Source organism: Zootoca vivipara, chromosome 13, assembly GCF_965207765.1.
Source record: "Zootoca vivipara chromosome 13, rZooViv2.hap1.1, whole genome shotgun sequence".
Lineage (NCBI taxonomy): Eukaryota > Metazoa > Chordata > Lepidosauria > Squamata > Lacertidae > Zootoca > Zootoca vivipara.
The window spans coordinates 47,258,743-47,276,405 of NC_142596.1; the positions used below are offsets into that span (position 1 = coordinate 47,258,743).

At 47.6% G+C, this 17,663-nt stretch overlaps 2 protein-coding genes across 3 annotated transcripts in view; one reads left to right on the forward strand and one right to left on the reverse strand.

Moving 5' to 3' along the window:
- Positions 1–17,663, reverse strand: part of SLC5A10 (solute carrier family 5 member 10) — a 107,593-nt gene that overhangs the window by 24,144 nt on the left and 65,786 nt on the right. The window contains exon 10 of the mRNA XM_060282796.2: positions 803–910. Within this exon, the coding sequence (XP_060138779.2) occupies positions 803–910 (108 nt within the window). The remainder of the gene's footprint in view (positions 1–802; positions 911–17,663) is intronic.
- SACK1G (scaffolding CK1 anchoring protein G) overlaps positions 4,435–17,663 on the forward strand; it is a 45,939-nt gene continuing 32,710 nt past the window's right edge. For both annotated transcript variants that reach the window (XM_035130545.3, XM_035130547.3), the window contains exons 1-2: positions 4,435–4,569; positions 4,709–5,928. In XM_035130545.3, coding sequence (XP_034986436.3) covers positions 5,446–5,928 — 483 coding nt within the window. In that variant the 5' untranslated portion in view covers positions 4,435–4,569; positions 4,709–5,445. The remainder of the gene's footprint in view (positions 4,570–4,708; positions 5,929–17,663) is intronic.

Below are 17,663 nucleotides of genomic sequence, written 5' to 3' on the forward strand. Positions count from 1 at the left end.
CAAGAAATCTCATCGCACGGTCTCCCATCCAATAGGAAACCATACCAGACCCTGCTTAGCTCTGCAAATGCGCTAGCAGTTTTATCAGCAACTAGCTGGCCCAGCCACGCGTTGCTGTGGCTCATCCCCGTGATTCCCCCCACCCTGTCCCAATCCATGACGTATCCCGCCCCCTCTCCCCCCAACCCCCACTCAGGCGAGTCCCCACTTCCATTCTGTCTAGTCCGTAAAGGCGAGCCGAGGTATTGTGGAGAGGGAAGGTTTTGTAGCTGCAGTACCAGTGTAGCCGCCGCTAGAGGGTGATGTTTTGTAACCTGGTTCTTTTCCCAGCATGCTCAACAGGGTCTCCTGGCTGACTTTTTAGGTCCTAAAAATGGGGTTTTACATTGCGCAGGTGTGACATTTGTATACCCCATGTAGCTAGGAACACTCGCATAGTGGCATGTGACGTGTCCAAATTCCTTCTTTGGAGGTCTTTAAGCAGAGGCTTGACAGGCATATGTCAGGAATGCTTTGATGGTGTTTTCTGCTTGGCAGGGGGTTGGACTGGATGGCCCTTGTGGTCTCTTCCAACTCTATGATTCTAATTCTCCTCGACCTCTCAGCGGCTTTCGATACCATCGACCATGGTATCCTTCTGAAGCAGCTGTCTGAAACAGCCACGAGGGCACCAGGTTAGCGAAGGCTGCCCTAAATGAATGTAAGTGGAAAGAGGAAACGGTTGCCTGTTAGGGAGTAAGGCGGGACTAGAGCGACACCCAACCGGCCAATCGGACGGCAGCACTGCCTCGGCTTAACTTACCACTGGGCATGAGCTCAATCACCAGTTTGGGGTAAGCAATGTTGGAGCAGCCCACCTCGGACCCACAGACTCGGGAACATTCTTCGGGGTCAACGCAGCCAACGGCATCTGAAACAGACACAAAGAGCGAGTAGTTGGGGATCAACCATTGACTTTCTGGGTGCCTGTGTGTGTGTGTGTGTGTGTGTGTGTGTGTGTGTGTGTGTGTTTGTTTGCTGGCTGGCTGGCTTGCTTGCTTGCGATGCATTTTGTGTTCTCTCAGTGCCGGATTTACATATAAGCTAAACAATCTGTAGCTTAAGGAAAAAAATTAAGGAAAAAAACCTGGATGTACATTTCCAAAATATAAGATAATAAACAAATAGAATGAAACAGACAAGCTGGAACGTGTCCAGAAGAGGGCAACCAAAACGGTCAAAGGCCTGGAAACGATGCCTTATGAGGAACGGCTTAGGGAGCTGGCTATGTTTAGCCTGGAGAAGAGAAGGTTAAGGGGGGATATGATAGCCATGTTCAAATATATAAAAGGATGTCATATAGAGGAGGGAGAAAGGTTGTTTTCTGCTGCTCCAGAGAAGCGGACACGGAGCAATGGATTCAAACTACAAGAAAGAAGATTCCACCTAAACATTAGGAAGAACTTCCTGACAGTAAGAGCTGTTCGGCAGTGGAATTTGCTACCAAGGAGTGAGCACTCAGGGCTGATTCTCTTCAGAATGGATAGGTTTGATCTTCTTGCAGTCTATGGGACTCTCAAGAATTTGCTGCCAAGAAGTGTGGTGGAGTCTCCTTCTTTGGAGGTCTTTAAGCAGAGGCTTGACAGCCATATGTCAAGAATGCTTTGATGGTGTTTCCTGCTTGGCAGGGGGTTGGACTGGATGGCCCTTGTGGTCTCTTCCAACTCTATGATTCTATGAAAACCTACATCATTTTAAGTTAGAGCTTAATGATTATTTCACTATCAGTATACTTCTTCTTAATTGTATTTCACTATTAATATACTTCTTAATTGTATTTCGGGTCAACAATGACTTCGATAAAATACATATTTTGTTATGTGCAAATGGCTTTAGATACCTGTTAGGTCCATAAATTACTATATAGCATATATCCAACACAAAAAACAGCGACAATTTGTTGTTGACAAAGGTCAGCTAGACATATAAAGGGCCCCATTACCTTCAGTAACTTAGGGTCTCATCAAACAAGCCCTGGTTCTCATTTTGAATTTTTATGCTGCAAACAGCCCTGTGCTCTTTGGATGAAGGGCAGCATATAAATTTAAAAAATGAAACAAACAAATGAATAAAATATAAAACACAAATGTTCTTTTACAGACACCTGAAACTCATTCATACACACACACACACACCCCTCTGTAATGACCACAGGAAGTTTTGGCAGCAGAACAAAAACAGTTCTCCCCTGGAGAGGGGAGGAAACTTGACCTGTCGCCGAAAAAATGTCAGTGAAGGCAACAGGTGGACCTCAAGGGGGGGGAATTCCACAGATGGGAAACCCCATTCTTTCTCTCTTGTTGACGCCCCTGGAATTTGTTCCAGAAAGACCCCAAAGGTACCACCTCCCTCTCTTTCTTCAGACTCCATCTCAAAAACTCACCCTTTCCTGGGCTTAACATCTAAGCCAAGGGTTGCTAACTTCTGATTGGAGGGTGTGACCTGGCCCCCAAGCAATTGTTTCCGGCCCTTGAAGATTCCACTGATTTTGACAGCGGCGGTGTAAGGAGGCAAAATTAAAGCAGACTCCATACTGGGTAGGGATGGGGGGAGTAATTTGATTCAGCTCATGTTTAAAAGGCATGGCTCCCTAACTTGCAATTTCGAAAACGGCGAGGGAAAGTGAAACACAGCCGTCCTTCAAAAGTCGGGCTTTCCCTAATTTTACAATGTGGTTCTCCACTCAGGTAAGCCGAGTGGTGTGTGTGCAAAAGTGCATGCGCTGGGGTGAAAATAACATACAGAAACACATCGTATTAGGGCAGGCATGTCCAACAGGTAGATCGTGATCTACCAGTAGATCACTGGACGTCTGTGGTAGATCACTGGTAGATCACTGGCTCCCTCCAAAGAAGCTCAACAACTTTGGCTTCCCTAAAAATGCTCAACATTTTAGCCCTTCACCCCCCCAAAAAAGGGCTTTCCTCCCACCTCAGAAAAGCTCAACAACTTTGACCTGAACCCCCCAAAAGGGGGTAGATCACTGCCAGTTTTTAACTGTGAGTAGATCGCAGTCTCTTCGGAGTTGGCCACCCCTGTATTAGGGAAAATGGCCTTGCAAAAAAAAAAAATTAGGGGGAAATTGCACGCGTGTGTATGCGTGTTTCAGAAGAAATTCACCCAAAAATACTAATGAATTTTCATGAAGGCAAAAATTCACCCGTCCTTAGAGCTGGGCAGAGAGCTGGGCAGAGAGGTTTAAAGCCTCTTATTGACTCTGGCGCCACCTACTGATCCACACTACCAACACCAATGGCCGCCAGCCACACTGACGGTGATGGTATTAACAGTGACTTTAAATAAATAAATAAATAAATGGCATTCCTGTCAATCCAGAGCAGGCACCCCCAAACTTTGGCCCTCCAGATGTTTTGGACTACAATTCCCATCATCCCTGACCACTGATCCTGCTAGCTAGGGATCATGGGAGTTGTAGGCCAAAACATCTGGAGGGCCGCAGTTTGGGGATGCCTGATCCAGAGCTTCACAAGATTCTGAAAAGCTCATGAGTAACCACACAAACAGAGGGCTTCTTTGCTCTTTCCAACTCCAGGGAAGTTTTACACACGGGTGCGCAAAGTGGAACCTCCACATTCAGAGGGAGTGTATCTCTGTTTGTTTTTTTCAACAAAAAAAAATTATTCGTTTTATGATGAAACATCATACAACAAAAACAAAACAAAACAAATACATCAGAAATACATCACACAACAAAAACCTTAAACAATACACAAAATGATAAAAAAATAACATAAGAAACATTTAAACAAGGTACAAACAATATTTTTAACCTCATATTTTACTTGTTTTGAGGACTTCCACGAATCCCACCCTTCTGATTTTCATTTTTTAAATTATTTTTATCCTTAGCAACCATTTTATCCTTTTCAGCCATTATCATCTAAACCAACCATTATTTTAAACTATTCATATTTCTAAAACATCCTTCTCCTATTTCTGTTTAGCTTATTATCCCCCTCCTCCTATCCCCCCATGCCCAGGCCTCCTCCGAGGCAGTGTATCTCTGAGTCACAGTTGCATGGGAGGGCTGTTGCCTTCCAGCCCTGCTTAAGCGCCTGACTGGCCACAGGTGCTTTCCAAGACTGGCCTTTGACCCGAGCAAGAAGACAAAAGGGATTGCGTCAAGAGAAAGAAAGAAATCAGGCCCTGGATTCCCAGTGGATGATAGTGAGAGGCTGCCTCCTACTCGTGAGGAGAGTGAGCCCTAGAGCACACTGTGGGGCTTCCTTCCAAGATACAAGTGAGAGAGAATCAAACAAGCTCTACCAGCTCTGCTCCACTGGGAAGGTAAATACAGGAGCTGGAGGAGCACCGGCATTTTAAAATGTCAAAGCTCAGCCAGACCAGGACTTCCCTCTCTCTCTCCCTCCTTCCCTCCCTCTTCCTGATAAGGAAATCTAGGGACACCGGCTTCTCATGGGTGAGTCAATTTCCGGCCTTCCACACATGCAATGGATCTGGGCAGAAGAAGCACGCATTTGCGATGCAGCCGAAGGGGTTAATGGACAGGTAGGAACAGGGACTCTCCGAAGGCGGGGAGACATGTGACGGCAGGTGATACAGGGAGGAGCAAATTACTCAAGCTGTTGCTTTTCTCTCTTTTTCTCTCTCCCCTGCTCTCCTCCTCTGCTCTGCTCACACTCTCCAGGTTTCCATTTCTGGCTGAGACCTGCGAAGTTCCAGGCTGCCGACTAGCAAAAAATAAATAAATCCACCCTCGAACAAAACCTGCTCTCTCCTTCCACCTGAGAGAGTAATCTGCAAAGGAGCGAGCTGGAAAGAATGAAAAACTACCCCTTCTGAATCCTGTCCGGCGGAAAAAATATTCCTGTTTCCAACTCCTGCTATTTGTTTGATTCTGGGGAGTGTCTCGCTTCCTCCTCCTTTATTTTCTTATGGAGATTTGGAAGGTCAAGGGCAGAGGGGAAGGAAGCCGGCTGTCCAAAGGCTAGGGGGAAAACATCAGCCAAGCTGGGATTTCAAAGCCGTCGGAACATTTAAGCATTTCCAGGTTGCTTGAATGCCACTGTCCATTGCTCCCCGCCTGTTTCTGAAAGTTTGGGGAAGAAAAGAAACTTGAGCAAACTTTTTTCGTCCTATCCAGGATATTTTTTTACTCCACTGAGATGAGGTGACGGGTAAGCTGGGAAACTGAATGCCAGTCTTTAAAGACAGTTAAGGGCCAAAGGACTCTTGGGTTGTTGCTTTTTCTTTAAGTCGGAAAGGGAAACTGTTCACGAGGAATTGCGAAGAAGCTACGAGGGACGTTATTTGCTGCTAGTTTTCCCTTAAACTCAGGGATACACCGCACTAAATTATTTCACTAAATTATCCACCTTTTTTTATTTATTTTTGGCGGGCGCTCCCCTCCTTGGACTAGGGCTCATGGCTTTCTCTCAGGTCCAGTGTCTCGATGACAGTCATGTCAACTGGCGCTCCAGCGAGTCCAAGCCCGAGTTCTTCTACAGCGAAGAGCAGAGGCTGGCGTTGGAGGCGCTGGTGTCGAAAGGGCCGGACGCCTTCTACGAGGTCCTCAAGAAGGAGAACATCAGGGACTTCCTTTCGGAGCTGGAGCTCAAGAAGATTTTGGATACGCTGGAGACGTACGACCCCGGCTCGGAGTTCATCCCCCGCGGGGGTGATGGTGGGGCCGACCTCGGCAGCCAGAACGGCGAGCAGGACCAAGCACCTTCTTTGGAATACTGGCCGCAGAGGTCCGACCGGTCCATTCCACAGCTGGACCTGGGGTGGCCGGAGGCCATCGCTTACCGTGGGGTGACCAGAGCTACTGTCTACATGCAGCCGCCTATTGACTGTCAGCCTCACATCAAGGAGGTCGTCCGCAAGATGATCTTCCAGGCTCAGAAGGTGAGAGTTGCCCTCTGGGTGCTGCGTTTGGGGGGTGGGGGGGAGGGTTAGAGAGCTCCCCTCTTGCCCAACCGAAACATCCCTTTTGTCTCCTCCAGAGGTTTGCCTAGAGGATGATGCACAGGCAAGTCTGGTCTGTTCCAGAATGAGCTCATCCTGTCTGTACTTATCACTGGTGTTGGTGGCAGATAAGCTCTGTGGCACTGATCCAGTCTTCCCAAGGAATGAGAGGGCGAGCAAGTCAGTTGGGGCAGTTGCTGCTGGTTCAAAGTGACGGTCGAAATTGGGACAAAGCTGATCAGGAGCTCTCTACGCCAGGCTGTGTGTGGTTCCCCCCCCTTCTCCTCTCACATGTTGGTCACTGAAAGCCAACGTGGGTTTGAGCTCCACGTTGGGGGAAAGATTCCTACACTGCAGGGGGTTGGGCTGGATGGCCCTTGTGATCCCACCCAACTCTACAGTTTTATGATTCTATGAAATGGGGCGGAGAGGTGGAATGGATGGTGGAGAGAAGACTCATTATTGCTTCTGGTCCTTTGACCATCTGATGAGCTCCCCGGAAAGTCATTTTCGTAGCCTTTACCATTCTGCTCAATGCTCAGCACTCTGGGGTACAAACCTATAAGGAAAGAGGCAGCTTCTGATCTGTAAAGGTGGCTCCCCAACTGCAGATACGCATGGTTATTCGGTGGTGAAAGGTACTCTGTATGTGCTCAGTGGCACTCTTTTCATCACTAGTACCGGTACTCTCTTCACACAGTCCTAGCCAGAACCCCAGCCACGGTTCCAAGCTTAAACGATGGTTGAAATCAAACCGTCCTTTCCTTCCTTCCTTGTGGAAAGGTCACGGGGCAGGTTTAGAACACAGAACAGAAGCAGCCCAATTTGTTGCAATTAGAGAATCTGGAGTGTTAAGCCTGGAAGAGGAGGAAGGGCAGCCTTTCATCCCAGGCCTTTTCTGCATCAGTGTGCAGCCGAAGAGAGCCAATGTGGCCCTTGGTGTCCTGGGGCAGCTTGCATCTCGGTTTCCCCATCTGTAAAATGGGAGTAACAGTGACCTACTTCTCAGGCTGCTGCAAGCACAGGCAAGATGATCGGCTGCTCATGTAAAATCCGACATCAACCGCAAAAAATATCAGTCCACACTGCAACTCACAGAAAGCAGAAACAGTCTCCCCGTGCCTAAGCTTTATTGATATCACACTCCAAAAGCTCCAATCAGTCCTCCTCCTGTTTTCGCTTGATCAGTTTCAGCTTGGATAGGAACGGGGGGGGGGGCAGAATAACCTCGGTGCCTGAAATCCATCTTCAAAATTTAGGGACGGCTGGCTCTCAGTAACCTAGACGAATCTAGCTGGAATAAAACTATATTTCTGTTGCAACAGGGGTAATAAGCCTGGTGCTTTCCATAGCTTAAGAGCATAAGATGAGCCTGCTGGATCAGGCCAGTGGCCCATCTAGTCCAGCATCCTGTTCTCACAGTGGCCAACCAGATGCCTATGGGGAAAACCACAAGCAGGACCCGAGTGCAAAAGCATCGCTCTCTCCCCTCCTGCAGTTTCCAGCAACCGCTATTCAGAAGCATTACTGCCTCCCACCACGGAGGCAGATATTGTTGGACTCCACCTCTCACCATCCCTTCCCATTGGACAGGCTGGCTAGGGCTAATGGGAGTTGGCGGTGCATTGCAGGGGGTTGGACTAGATGACCCTCAGGGGTACCTTCCAACTCTACAGTTCTATGATTCTAACCTCTAGAGAGCACCATCACCGGATGCTACTCCAGCGGCATTTTGTAAAGGGATGGGGCAGCGAGGATAACCGTTAGAAAACCAAGATCGGTGGTTAAGGGTGTTTTAACTCGTGGCAGAGAAGGCTGGTTCAGGGCTTAGCCACATTGAAATTTCATCTGCTCATACCAGGCACAATCTGCACTTCAAAGCTCCTTGTATGAGTGCTTTTTCTTTTCCCCCTCCAGAGATTTCCCCATGAAAACCCGGTCTTTAAAGCTCCATCGGAGCAAATGGCTATCTGCAGGAAACCCCAATTGACGTTTGCTCTGAATGAGCACCAAAGAACGAGATTCCACAGGGCAAAAATAAAACACTCAAGTCACAGAGGTTTCGAGGGCAGACCTCTGCTTGGGAAGAGCAGGGCAAAATGTAAGGGTAGAGAAGCCCTCTCACATGTACACCCCTTGCACATGGAAATGAAGCATCCCAGGTCACCTCACACATTCTGCTTTGGCACAATGTTCACTTCACACATTCAGCTGCCAGTCATCTGGTGCTGATGAGAAACTAAAGTATAGAGCCCTGGTTTATTTTCCGCAGATACATCATGCATATTATTACTGTGCTTTGCTTTTTAGGATACATACCAAGGGACGGGTGTCATGTGGCTCTCCAGATGTAGCTTGACTGTCTCCTATGGTGCCTGAGCACTACACACTCTGGCTGGCACTGATAGGAATTGGAGTCCCACAGCAACTAGAGGGCCACAGGTTCCCTATCCCTGATATAGACCCCAACAGAATATAACCACAAAGAATAGCTCGGTCTGTAAGTATTTGCCATGCTTACGCACTATGGAACATCCATGTTCACGGGCGGTATATCTCGGAGCACCAGATGCGGCGAACAGCTAGCATGCGATGACCGTTTGACAAAGTGGACTCTGGCCCATGAAAGAATATTCCACAATTAATTTACTGGTCTTTAAAGGTGCTAGCAAGACTCTCCCTTGCAATTTGACACTCTCAGTTACATTTGCTTTGGAAACTGAAGGTGGGAAGAGATGGGTCCTTGCTCCCATCCAGCATGGAGTTCCTAGTGAGCTTGTGCTAAGAATTAAAGCTGTCCTGCATTAAATAATAAGGAAATATAATGAGTGTTAGGCACAGTCAACCCCATGATAAAATCTGTGGTCACAGCAAGGCAATTTGATGTCCTCCTTCGATTGCACCATCAAAGGGATGAGTGGCTGCATTCTCCATAATTTGCTCAGTTAAAAAGGGGAGAGTCAGAGCCAATGATTCTCCATGAAAAGGACCAGGCTGACTCCGCTAAGGGCTAGCTGGACAAACTAGACCAGGGCTAGCATGATACCAAGCTGGCCCCCAAAGGTTGCAATCCTATCTTAGGTCACCACCGTCTCACCTAGTGTGCAGAAGCGACTCCGCTTTGCTTGCAAGCCAGCCCTCCTCAACCTGGTGCCCTCCAGATGTTGTTGGACCTGGGGATGTTGGAAGAATTCCAGCTGAAATAGGAGTGGAAATTGCTGGGCTCAGAATGGAAATCAACCCAGCAGATACGTTTGGCATTTGCAGCAGCCGGTGTTGTTTTCAGCCCGCAAATAATATGCAATCGATGGCTTTCCTCAGCACCAGCACCTACTTGCGCGGTGTTTCCTTTGCACTGAAATGGATGGTGCACAGTAACGTAACGATAACGTAGTTCCTTGTGTAAAATTCCACCACAGCAGGCCACAAGATGAGTAACGCAGTTTCGATCGGAAGCCAAACCACAGCAGAAGAGAAACAGCGCTCCATGCGACAAACCTGGGTTCTTACATCCTCCCCGTTGGACTCCAATTCCCATCAGTCCCAACCCTCAGCCATTCTAGCTGGGGCTGATGGGAATTGTGGTCCAAGTTATCCAGAGGGCACCAGATTAAGGAGGCTGGTTTAAGCTCCAGGAAGCCTTTCCGAAGGGATTCATTGGGAAGCAAATACCCAAAAGTAGGCAGCAATGAGAGTGGGCGAAATAACTCTTACAGTCACCAGGTAGGAAAGATATTGTGGCTCTGATGTAGGACGTGTTGTACTTAAGGCCTCTCTGCCCAAACTTTTCTTTAACAAGATCAAAAAAAGAAAAAATAGAGAACGATCGGGCTCCTCCTAGGGCAACTTGTTCTGGAGCTGTGAATAATTTTTCGGGGGGGGGGGGATTTCGTATCTTCCCAAATGACTGATGAGCTCCCAGCTTCAACTTTGCTTTGTGTCTCCCTGTTGGCTGAAAATGGACATGCGGAAGGATGCTCGTTGCCCTTTGGCAACATTCATAGCACCTGAAGTGTCCGTTTTAGAGGCTTCACTGCAACCCAGCGGTGGTGACAAAGCATCCTCTAGAGATGCAGCAACATGGGTGGCCATGCATGCGTGGCTGAATGGCTTACGAAGCATGACTGTGGAACAATCACACCATCCCTAGTCCATACTGTCATTCGCTAGCTTGGAACATTCATCAGATGCAGGCAGGATGGTCACCATTAGTCACCATGGCTATATAGAAGCTCCAGGTTCAGAGGAAGTCCACCTCTTGGCTGTTGGCAGGAGAAGGCTTCATGCCCTGCTTTGGGGCTTACCAGGCAGGCCAGTGCAAGTCTTGCGGTGGCACCTTCAGGACCAACAGATTTATTGGGAGCACAGGAAGTTGCCTTACACTGAGTTTGACCACTGGTCCAGCTAGGTCAGTATTGTCCACACTGGCTGGCAGAGACTCTTCAGGGTTTCCGTCCTACCCAGAGATGCCAGGGCCTCCTACATGCAAAGCAGATGTTCCACCATTGTGCTACAGCCCTTGCTTATGACACAAGCTCTTGTGGACTGTCCACATTCCCCATGGTGAATGTGCACAATGGCTGGTCATTGTGCATATTAACTGCTGAACTCAACACCACTCATAACGTATATTCCAAATTTAATGGTTTCTGGGCGATGTGGAGGAACACCAGTGCTTCCGATAACTGGATCTATACGTCTGAGATCCACCTCCAGCTGGCTTGACATCTTCCTGTCCTCTCTTAGCCGTGAGTGTTTGCTGTTGCCCCAACTTTATGCATTTCCCCATCTCTCAAGGCTGGCAATCACCTTGAAGGCTAAGTCAGAGCCATTTCTTCATCAGCAAGCACGTTCAAGGCCTTCTCCCATGTAGCAGAGGTCAGGAGCGTGATCTGAAGAGGTGTTTGGGAAACGTAACCCATTTTGAGTATGCACCAGCGGCTACAGACAAGCATTGCCTGGGCTCATTCCATGTGTTCCTTCACAGCAGCCAAGCCATATATTCCAATGAGGTTTACAGTGCATCTGCACAAGTTTATATTTGCAGGGTATTTTCATATATCTGTATTTCATTACATACCCCTTCAGGAGCATTCAAGAAAGAAAGTTACCCACTCTTGCTCTTAGCCAGTTTGCAGATTTTATTATTATTATTAATAATAATAATAACTAATCTTTGCATGCATGTAACAGCCTAAAGGGCCCATGTCTCAAGACGAGCGATGGGAGGATCTTGCCCATTGCTGTTCTCTCGGTTTCTCAGTTTACTAATCTTCAGTTCAGCTCTTCATATTTCTGCAGCAATCTGTGATTCCCCACCCCTAAAAAAAAAAACCTCCATCGGTTAATTTTCCAGCATTTTGGTGCAAATTTCTCTAATTTTTGCGCACAGTTTTGACTAAGGTACAAGTTTCTCAAAGCGATTTCTCCTCTTATGTGTGTTATTTTCACAATGAGATGGACTCTCTCACCTATTATAAGTGCTTTGATAAGCACTGCATGTTTGGAGAAACTGCACTACAAAATCCGTAGAAGTTTGAATTTTGAAGAACGGCTGTGTTTCAGTCCGCACATTGTGTCAGAAAGTGCACATTTGATAGAGTCGGCCTTAAATGCGAACTGAATACAATTTCCCTTCCCCTCCCTACTCTCATCTCTAATTTCTGTCGTTATGTGGTTTACCTACAACTCTTGTTTCAAAATGTGGCTGGAAATGACCATGGGTGTGTGAAATTGACAATGGGCTCCAAGAGGGCCGGATTTAGGTTTGATGAGGCCAAAGCCACTGAAGGTAATGGGGCCCTTTTTATGTCCAGCTGTCCTTTGTCAGGGACGCGGGTGGTGCTGTGGTCTAAACCACTGAGCCTAGGGCTTGCCAATCAGAAGGTCGGCGGTTCGAATCCCTGTGACAGGGTGAGCTCCCGTTGCTCTGTCCCAGCTCCTGCCAACCTAGCAGTTCGAAAGCACATCAAAGTGCAAGTAGATAAACAGGTACCGCTGTGACAGGAAGGTAAACGGTGTTTCCGTGTGCTGCTCAGGTTCACCAGAAGTGGCTTAGTCACGCTGGCCACATGACCCAGAAAAACTGTCTGTGGACAAACGTCGGCTCCCTCGGCCAGCAAAGCAAGATGAGTGCCGCAACCCCAGAGTCATCCGCGACTGGACCTAACGGTCAGGGGTCCTTTGTCAACAACAAATTGCTGCTGTTTTTTGTGTTGAATACAGTAAATGCTATATGGTAATTCATGGATCTAATAAGTATCTAAAGCCATTTGCACATGCAGAATGTAGGCACCCTATATATAGAAATGAGCAAAGCAGTGATATTTTAGGGAGCAGGCTAGCAGGCGGGGCCCATTACTTGCATCATAGGAGCCTACACAATACAAAACACTGTTGCTGTATGTAGGTTTTATTTTATTTTATTTTATTTTTATCTTATATTTTGGAAATGTACATTCAGGGGTTTTTTCCCTTTAAATTTTTTTGGGGACCCCAAGAGAGTGGGGCCTTGAGCTATCGCTTGTTTAGCTTATACATAAATCCGGCACAGGGCTTCAAGTCTCTTACCTCACATTTTATGAAAGCAGCACATTCCCCACACACTGATTCAACTTGGTCTGTGTGGGAATGGACCTTGGTCAGAGCAGGGATCGAGGGAGGAACACGGTGAGCTGAACGCAGCGTGTAGAAGGACAATAAAGCAAAGCAGAGCAACAAACACAAGGGCAAAGTTCTTTGGAGATACCTTCCCTCAGCATAGAAGAATAATCACCTCTCGCATCTGCCCAGATGACATACGACCTCTGTGGCACAATAATAATAATAATAATAATAATAATAATAATAATAATAATAATAATAATTTATTATTTATACCCCGCCCATCTGGCCGGGTTCCCCCAGCCACTCTGGGCGGCTTCCAAAAAAACAGAAATTCTAAAATACAGAAATCCATCAAACATTAAAAGCTTCCCTAAACAGGGCTGCCTTGAGATGCCTTCTAAAGGTCTGGTAATTGTTCTTCTCTTTGACCTCTGGTGGTAGGGCATTCCACAGGGTGGGTGCCACTACCGAGAAGGCCCTCTGCCTGGTTCCCTGTAACTTGGCTTCTCGTAATGAGGGAACCGCCAGAAGGCCCTCGGAGCTGGACCTCAGTGTCCGGGCAGAACGATGGGGGTGGAGACGCTCCTTCAGGTATACCGGACCGAGGCCGTTTAGGGCTTTAAAGGTCAACACCAACACTTTGAATTGTGCTCGGAAACGTACTGGGAGCCAATGTAGGTCTTTTAGGACCGGTGTTATGTGATCTCGGCGGCCGCTCCCAGTCACCAGTCTAGCTGCCACATTCTGGATTAGTTGTAGTTTCCGGGTCACCTTCAAAGGTAGCCCCACGTAGAGCGCATTGCAGTAGTCCAAGCGAGAGATAACTAGAGCATGCACCACTCTGGAGAGACAGTCAGTGGGCAGGTAGGGACTCAGCCTGCGTACCAGATGGAGCTGATAAACAGCAGCCCTGGACACAGAGTTGACCTGTGCCTCCATGGACAGCTGTGAGTCCAGAATGACTCCCAGGCTGCGCACCTGGTCTTTCAGGGGCACAGTTACCCCATTCAGGACCAGGGAGTCCTCCACATCCGCCCGCCTCCTGTCCCCCACAAACAGTACTTCTGTCTTGTCAGGATTCAATCTCAATCTGTTAGCCGCCATCCATCCTCCAACCGCCTCCAAGCACTCACACAGGACCTTCACCGCCTTCACTGGTTCTGATTTAAAAGAGAGGTAGAGCTGGGTATCATCAGCATACTGATGGGACACCCAGCCCAAACCCCCTGATGATCTCTCCCAGCGGCTGCATATAGATGATAAAAAGCAAATGTGGTGGGGAGAAAGACTCAACGAAATCCTATTTGAGTGTGCGAGAGAAACTTCTAGATCAGGCATCCCCAAACTTCGGCCCTCCAGATGTTTTGGACTACAGTTCCCATCATCCCTGACCACTGGTCCTCTTAGCTAGGGATCATGGGAGTTGTAGGCCAAAACATCTGGAGGGCCGCAGTTTGGGGTTGCCTGTTCTAGATGGAACTCTGGGTGATAACAGATCTGCACAAGCTCTGTTGGGTGCCAGCCATGTCATACGGTCCCAGCATTTGGTAAAGCCATCGCAGCTTCTGACTTGAAATTGGCCGTCCCGGTTTTTACGGCTTGCCCCCACCCCCCACCCCTCACAACGCTGCCCCAGCAGCGGATCCTGCCTCTCTGCCCCTGGCAACATGGCGGTCAGTTCTGAGCTCGGCGGCGCGGTTTGATGATGTCACTCGCCAGGGCACCGCCGGGAACCGGAGGCAGAGAAACAGAAAGATAGAGAGGCTTAAAAGTGCAAACTGGAGCTGATAGTGGCAGGTCTTGAGCAGCTGGAGTCCACCAGGCCGCGGATACTGAATTGGGCCACTGATCCAATTTGGATCGTGATCCTGCCACACAGGATCAGGTGAGCCCACTTAGCAATCCAAGTAGGATGGAATCATCCTAGCCGTCTACAATTCTATGAGCTACGAAAAATATTTTTGCCAAAATGCATCAGAGGAAAAAATCCAGGATTGTCACATTTGGACACGAAGGAAGATAAGCTAAAGATTCGGCAGTTTGGCCAGTGCAAAGCAACTGCCAGAAACTTGAAACCTCCATTCCTCCTAGTGCTGGGAAATAGAACCTCCACCTGCAGAGGTAGTATACCTGAGAGTCATAATGTTGAGGGCAAACAACAGACAGGGCTGTTGCCTTCCTATTTTGCTTTGGGGCTTCGCAACTGGCTTCTGGTTGGCCGCTGTGGGAAAGAGGATGTTGTGCTAAGATGGGCCTTTGGTCTGATCCGGTTGAAGGGCTCTCCTGACGTCCTCAATACCGTAGCCTGTGCTGAAAGGCGTTCTGAGATTTCAAAGGCAACAATCCACACCAATTCAGCTGCTTCTCAACAACCCAAAGCCTACAACTTAAAACCAGCTTCCTAAAAGATGCTTTTGGAATCCGACCTCCAATGGGTTCCTTTCTCTACGGCACAATCCCATTCTCCCCCACACTTGCACCTCCCCCCAAAACTGTGAATCTCAGTTAGTAATTGCAGGACGCAAAATGCTTGGCGTCCTGGAGATGAAAGGAGAGGGAGAATAAACAGGTGTGCTTAGCAAAATTCACTTTGTTCCTACCTCTGGCTTTCCCAACAGTTACCGTCCGACTCGTAATTGTGTGTTTCTGGACGCAAACCAGCAGCCACCTTTGAGAAGGTGGGAAAAGAGGTGAATTAATAATGCCCCTGTTTTTCTCCAGTACCGAAATGACCTGACATTTTATACACGCTAATTAAAAGAGGAAAGTAAGGGCCACACAGCCTCTCCACTTCCATAAACAGCCTGGAAGGGATTCTAAACCAAAGCGACATTAATGCCCCTTTGTCTCTAATCCATTCAGAAATGCAGACCGACAACATATTCTGAATACCCAGCTGGTGTGTTCAAATCTAAGGGAAAAGAAGCAGAAGACAATGAGAGAGGGGGGTGGGGGCTGGAATCTATGCTTAAGACCGATCAGTATGGAAAAAATAACATCTGGCAGTGGGAAATAGGTAGACATCTTTTCTTACTAAGGAAACAGAAAGGGGTTTGTGGAACATAGCAGGATGCAAGCTAAACCTTTAGCAGAGATCTGATTGGTGGAAACCTTCTCGGTGTTGGCCCCAGAATTCTGGAACACTCTCCCTGGCGAGGTCCAACACGCTCCCTCTTTGCCCAGTTTTTAGACAGAATACATTTTATAATTGATCCCTGACATTTTACGTGAGGATTTGTGAACTCTCCTTCCTTGGAGGTTTTTAAAGCAGAAGTTGGGTGGCCACCTGTCACGGATGCTTTAGCTGAGATTCCTGCTTTGCAGGGGGTTGGACTAGATGACCCTTGGGGGTCCCTTCCAGCTCCACGATTCTATGAAATTGCTGCAGCACAGGATTTACAGAGCTCTGAATGTTTTCCACGTTAGGCGGAGAAATGCTGCAAAACAACCCTGACTCGGAAAGGAAAAAAATATACAGTAAGCCGAGAACGTCGCTTTGGAAGGGAAATCTTCGAAGATGCCTTTGGAGCCTGCACAAAGGCAACTTAGCTTCCAGCCAGGCAGCAGATACCGTCCGGTGCCTCCAAGCAAACAGAACTGCCTTAGCAAGCAGGCGCAGGGCGCTGTTTATCTAGCTGCATTTACTCAGCCCAGCCTCCAGGTTAATCCTCTTTCTGACAGAGGTTGCCACTTTCCAAACTGTTTGTGTGCTGTAGCAGTTTTCCAGCAAAGCTGCAACCCGCCTCTTGCCAGCATGAACGCAAACATTTCCTTATAGCAACCCAGGTTAAACAGGGAGCCTCTGTGACCTGGAGCCAGTCACTGCTTCCCAACTGAACCTACCTCACAGGGTGGTTGTGAGGATAAAATGGGGCTGGCGAGAAGCTGCTCAGAGGGGAAGTTTAAGTAGTTCCGGACAAGAGGCACTGCCTGATCGATAGATCTGCATTTAGTGGATTGAGTTGATGGCATAAGCATGCCACTTAGCCAACTGTGCCTCAGCTTCCAAATCTGTGAAATGGGTCAAGTGAGAGAATCCTTACCTCCCATAGAGAGGAAGCAATGAGAGGAAGTAAGGAGATGCAATGAGGTCGAGGGTATGTTCTTTCATATGTGGTGAACCTGTAAAAGGGTAAAAGACTACTGTATTGGGAAATAATTTATAATGAATTGGGGGAAAATGTTTAAAAGCACCTTTCCACACACAAAAAAAACCCCGGTCTTTTTTGTTGGGGAAAATTCAGATGGAAATTCCCAGGTGTCAAAAAAGGTTATTTATGTACACCACTGTTTTGTTAGCCCCAAAATGGAAAAACGAGTGAGGTCCCAACCAAAGAAGAATGACAACTTAAACTGTTGGAATATGCACAGCTTGCAGAACTAACTTATAGAATAAGCGAACAAGAAGAACATTCGTTTAAAGAAGATTGGAAGGTGTTCATTGAAAATGTGAAAACGTTAGCAGCATTAAGATAAATTCAGCAGAGTAAATAAATTTTGATGGAAGTAATAATGGAATACTGAATGGTTTAGTTTATCTGAAATATGCAGGGATTTATGCTATGCAAAATGAACCATGGAAAGAGAAGAAGTCACTGATATTTTAAGTCACTGATATTTTAAGTCACTGATATTTTAAGTCACTGATATTTTAAGGTTGTCTAAATGATATTTTAAGGTTGCCTAAATGACCCAGGTGGCGCTGTGGTTAAACCACAGAGCCTAGGGCTTGCCGATCAGAAGGTCGGCGGTTCGAATCCCTGTGACGGGGTGAGCTCCCGTTGCTTGGTCCCAGCTCCTGCCAACCTAGCAGTTCAAAAGCACGTCAAAATGCAAGTAGATAAATAGGAACCGCTACAGCGGGAAGGTAAACGGCGTTTCCATGTGCTGCTCTGGTTTGCCAGAAGTGGCTTTGTCATGCTGGCCACATGACCTGGAAGCTGTACGCCGGCTCTGTCGGCCAATAATGCGAGATGAGCGCGCAACCCCAGAGTCGGTCACGACTGGACCTAATGGTCAGGGGTCCCTTTACCTTTTTTAAATGAATAGTCTAAATTGTAAAACAGAAA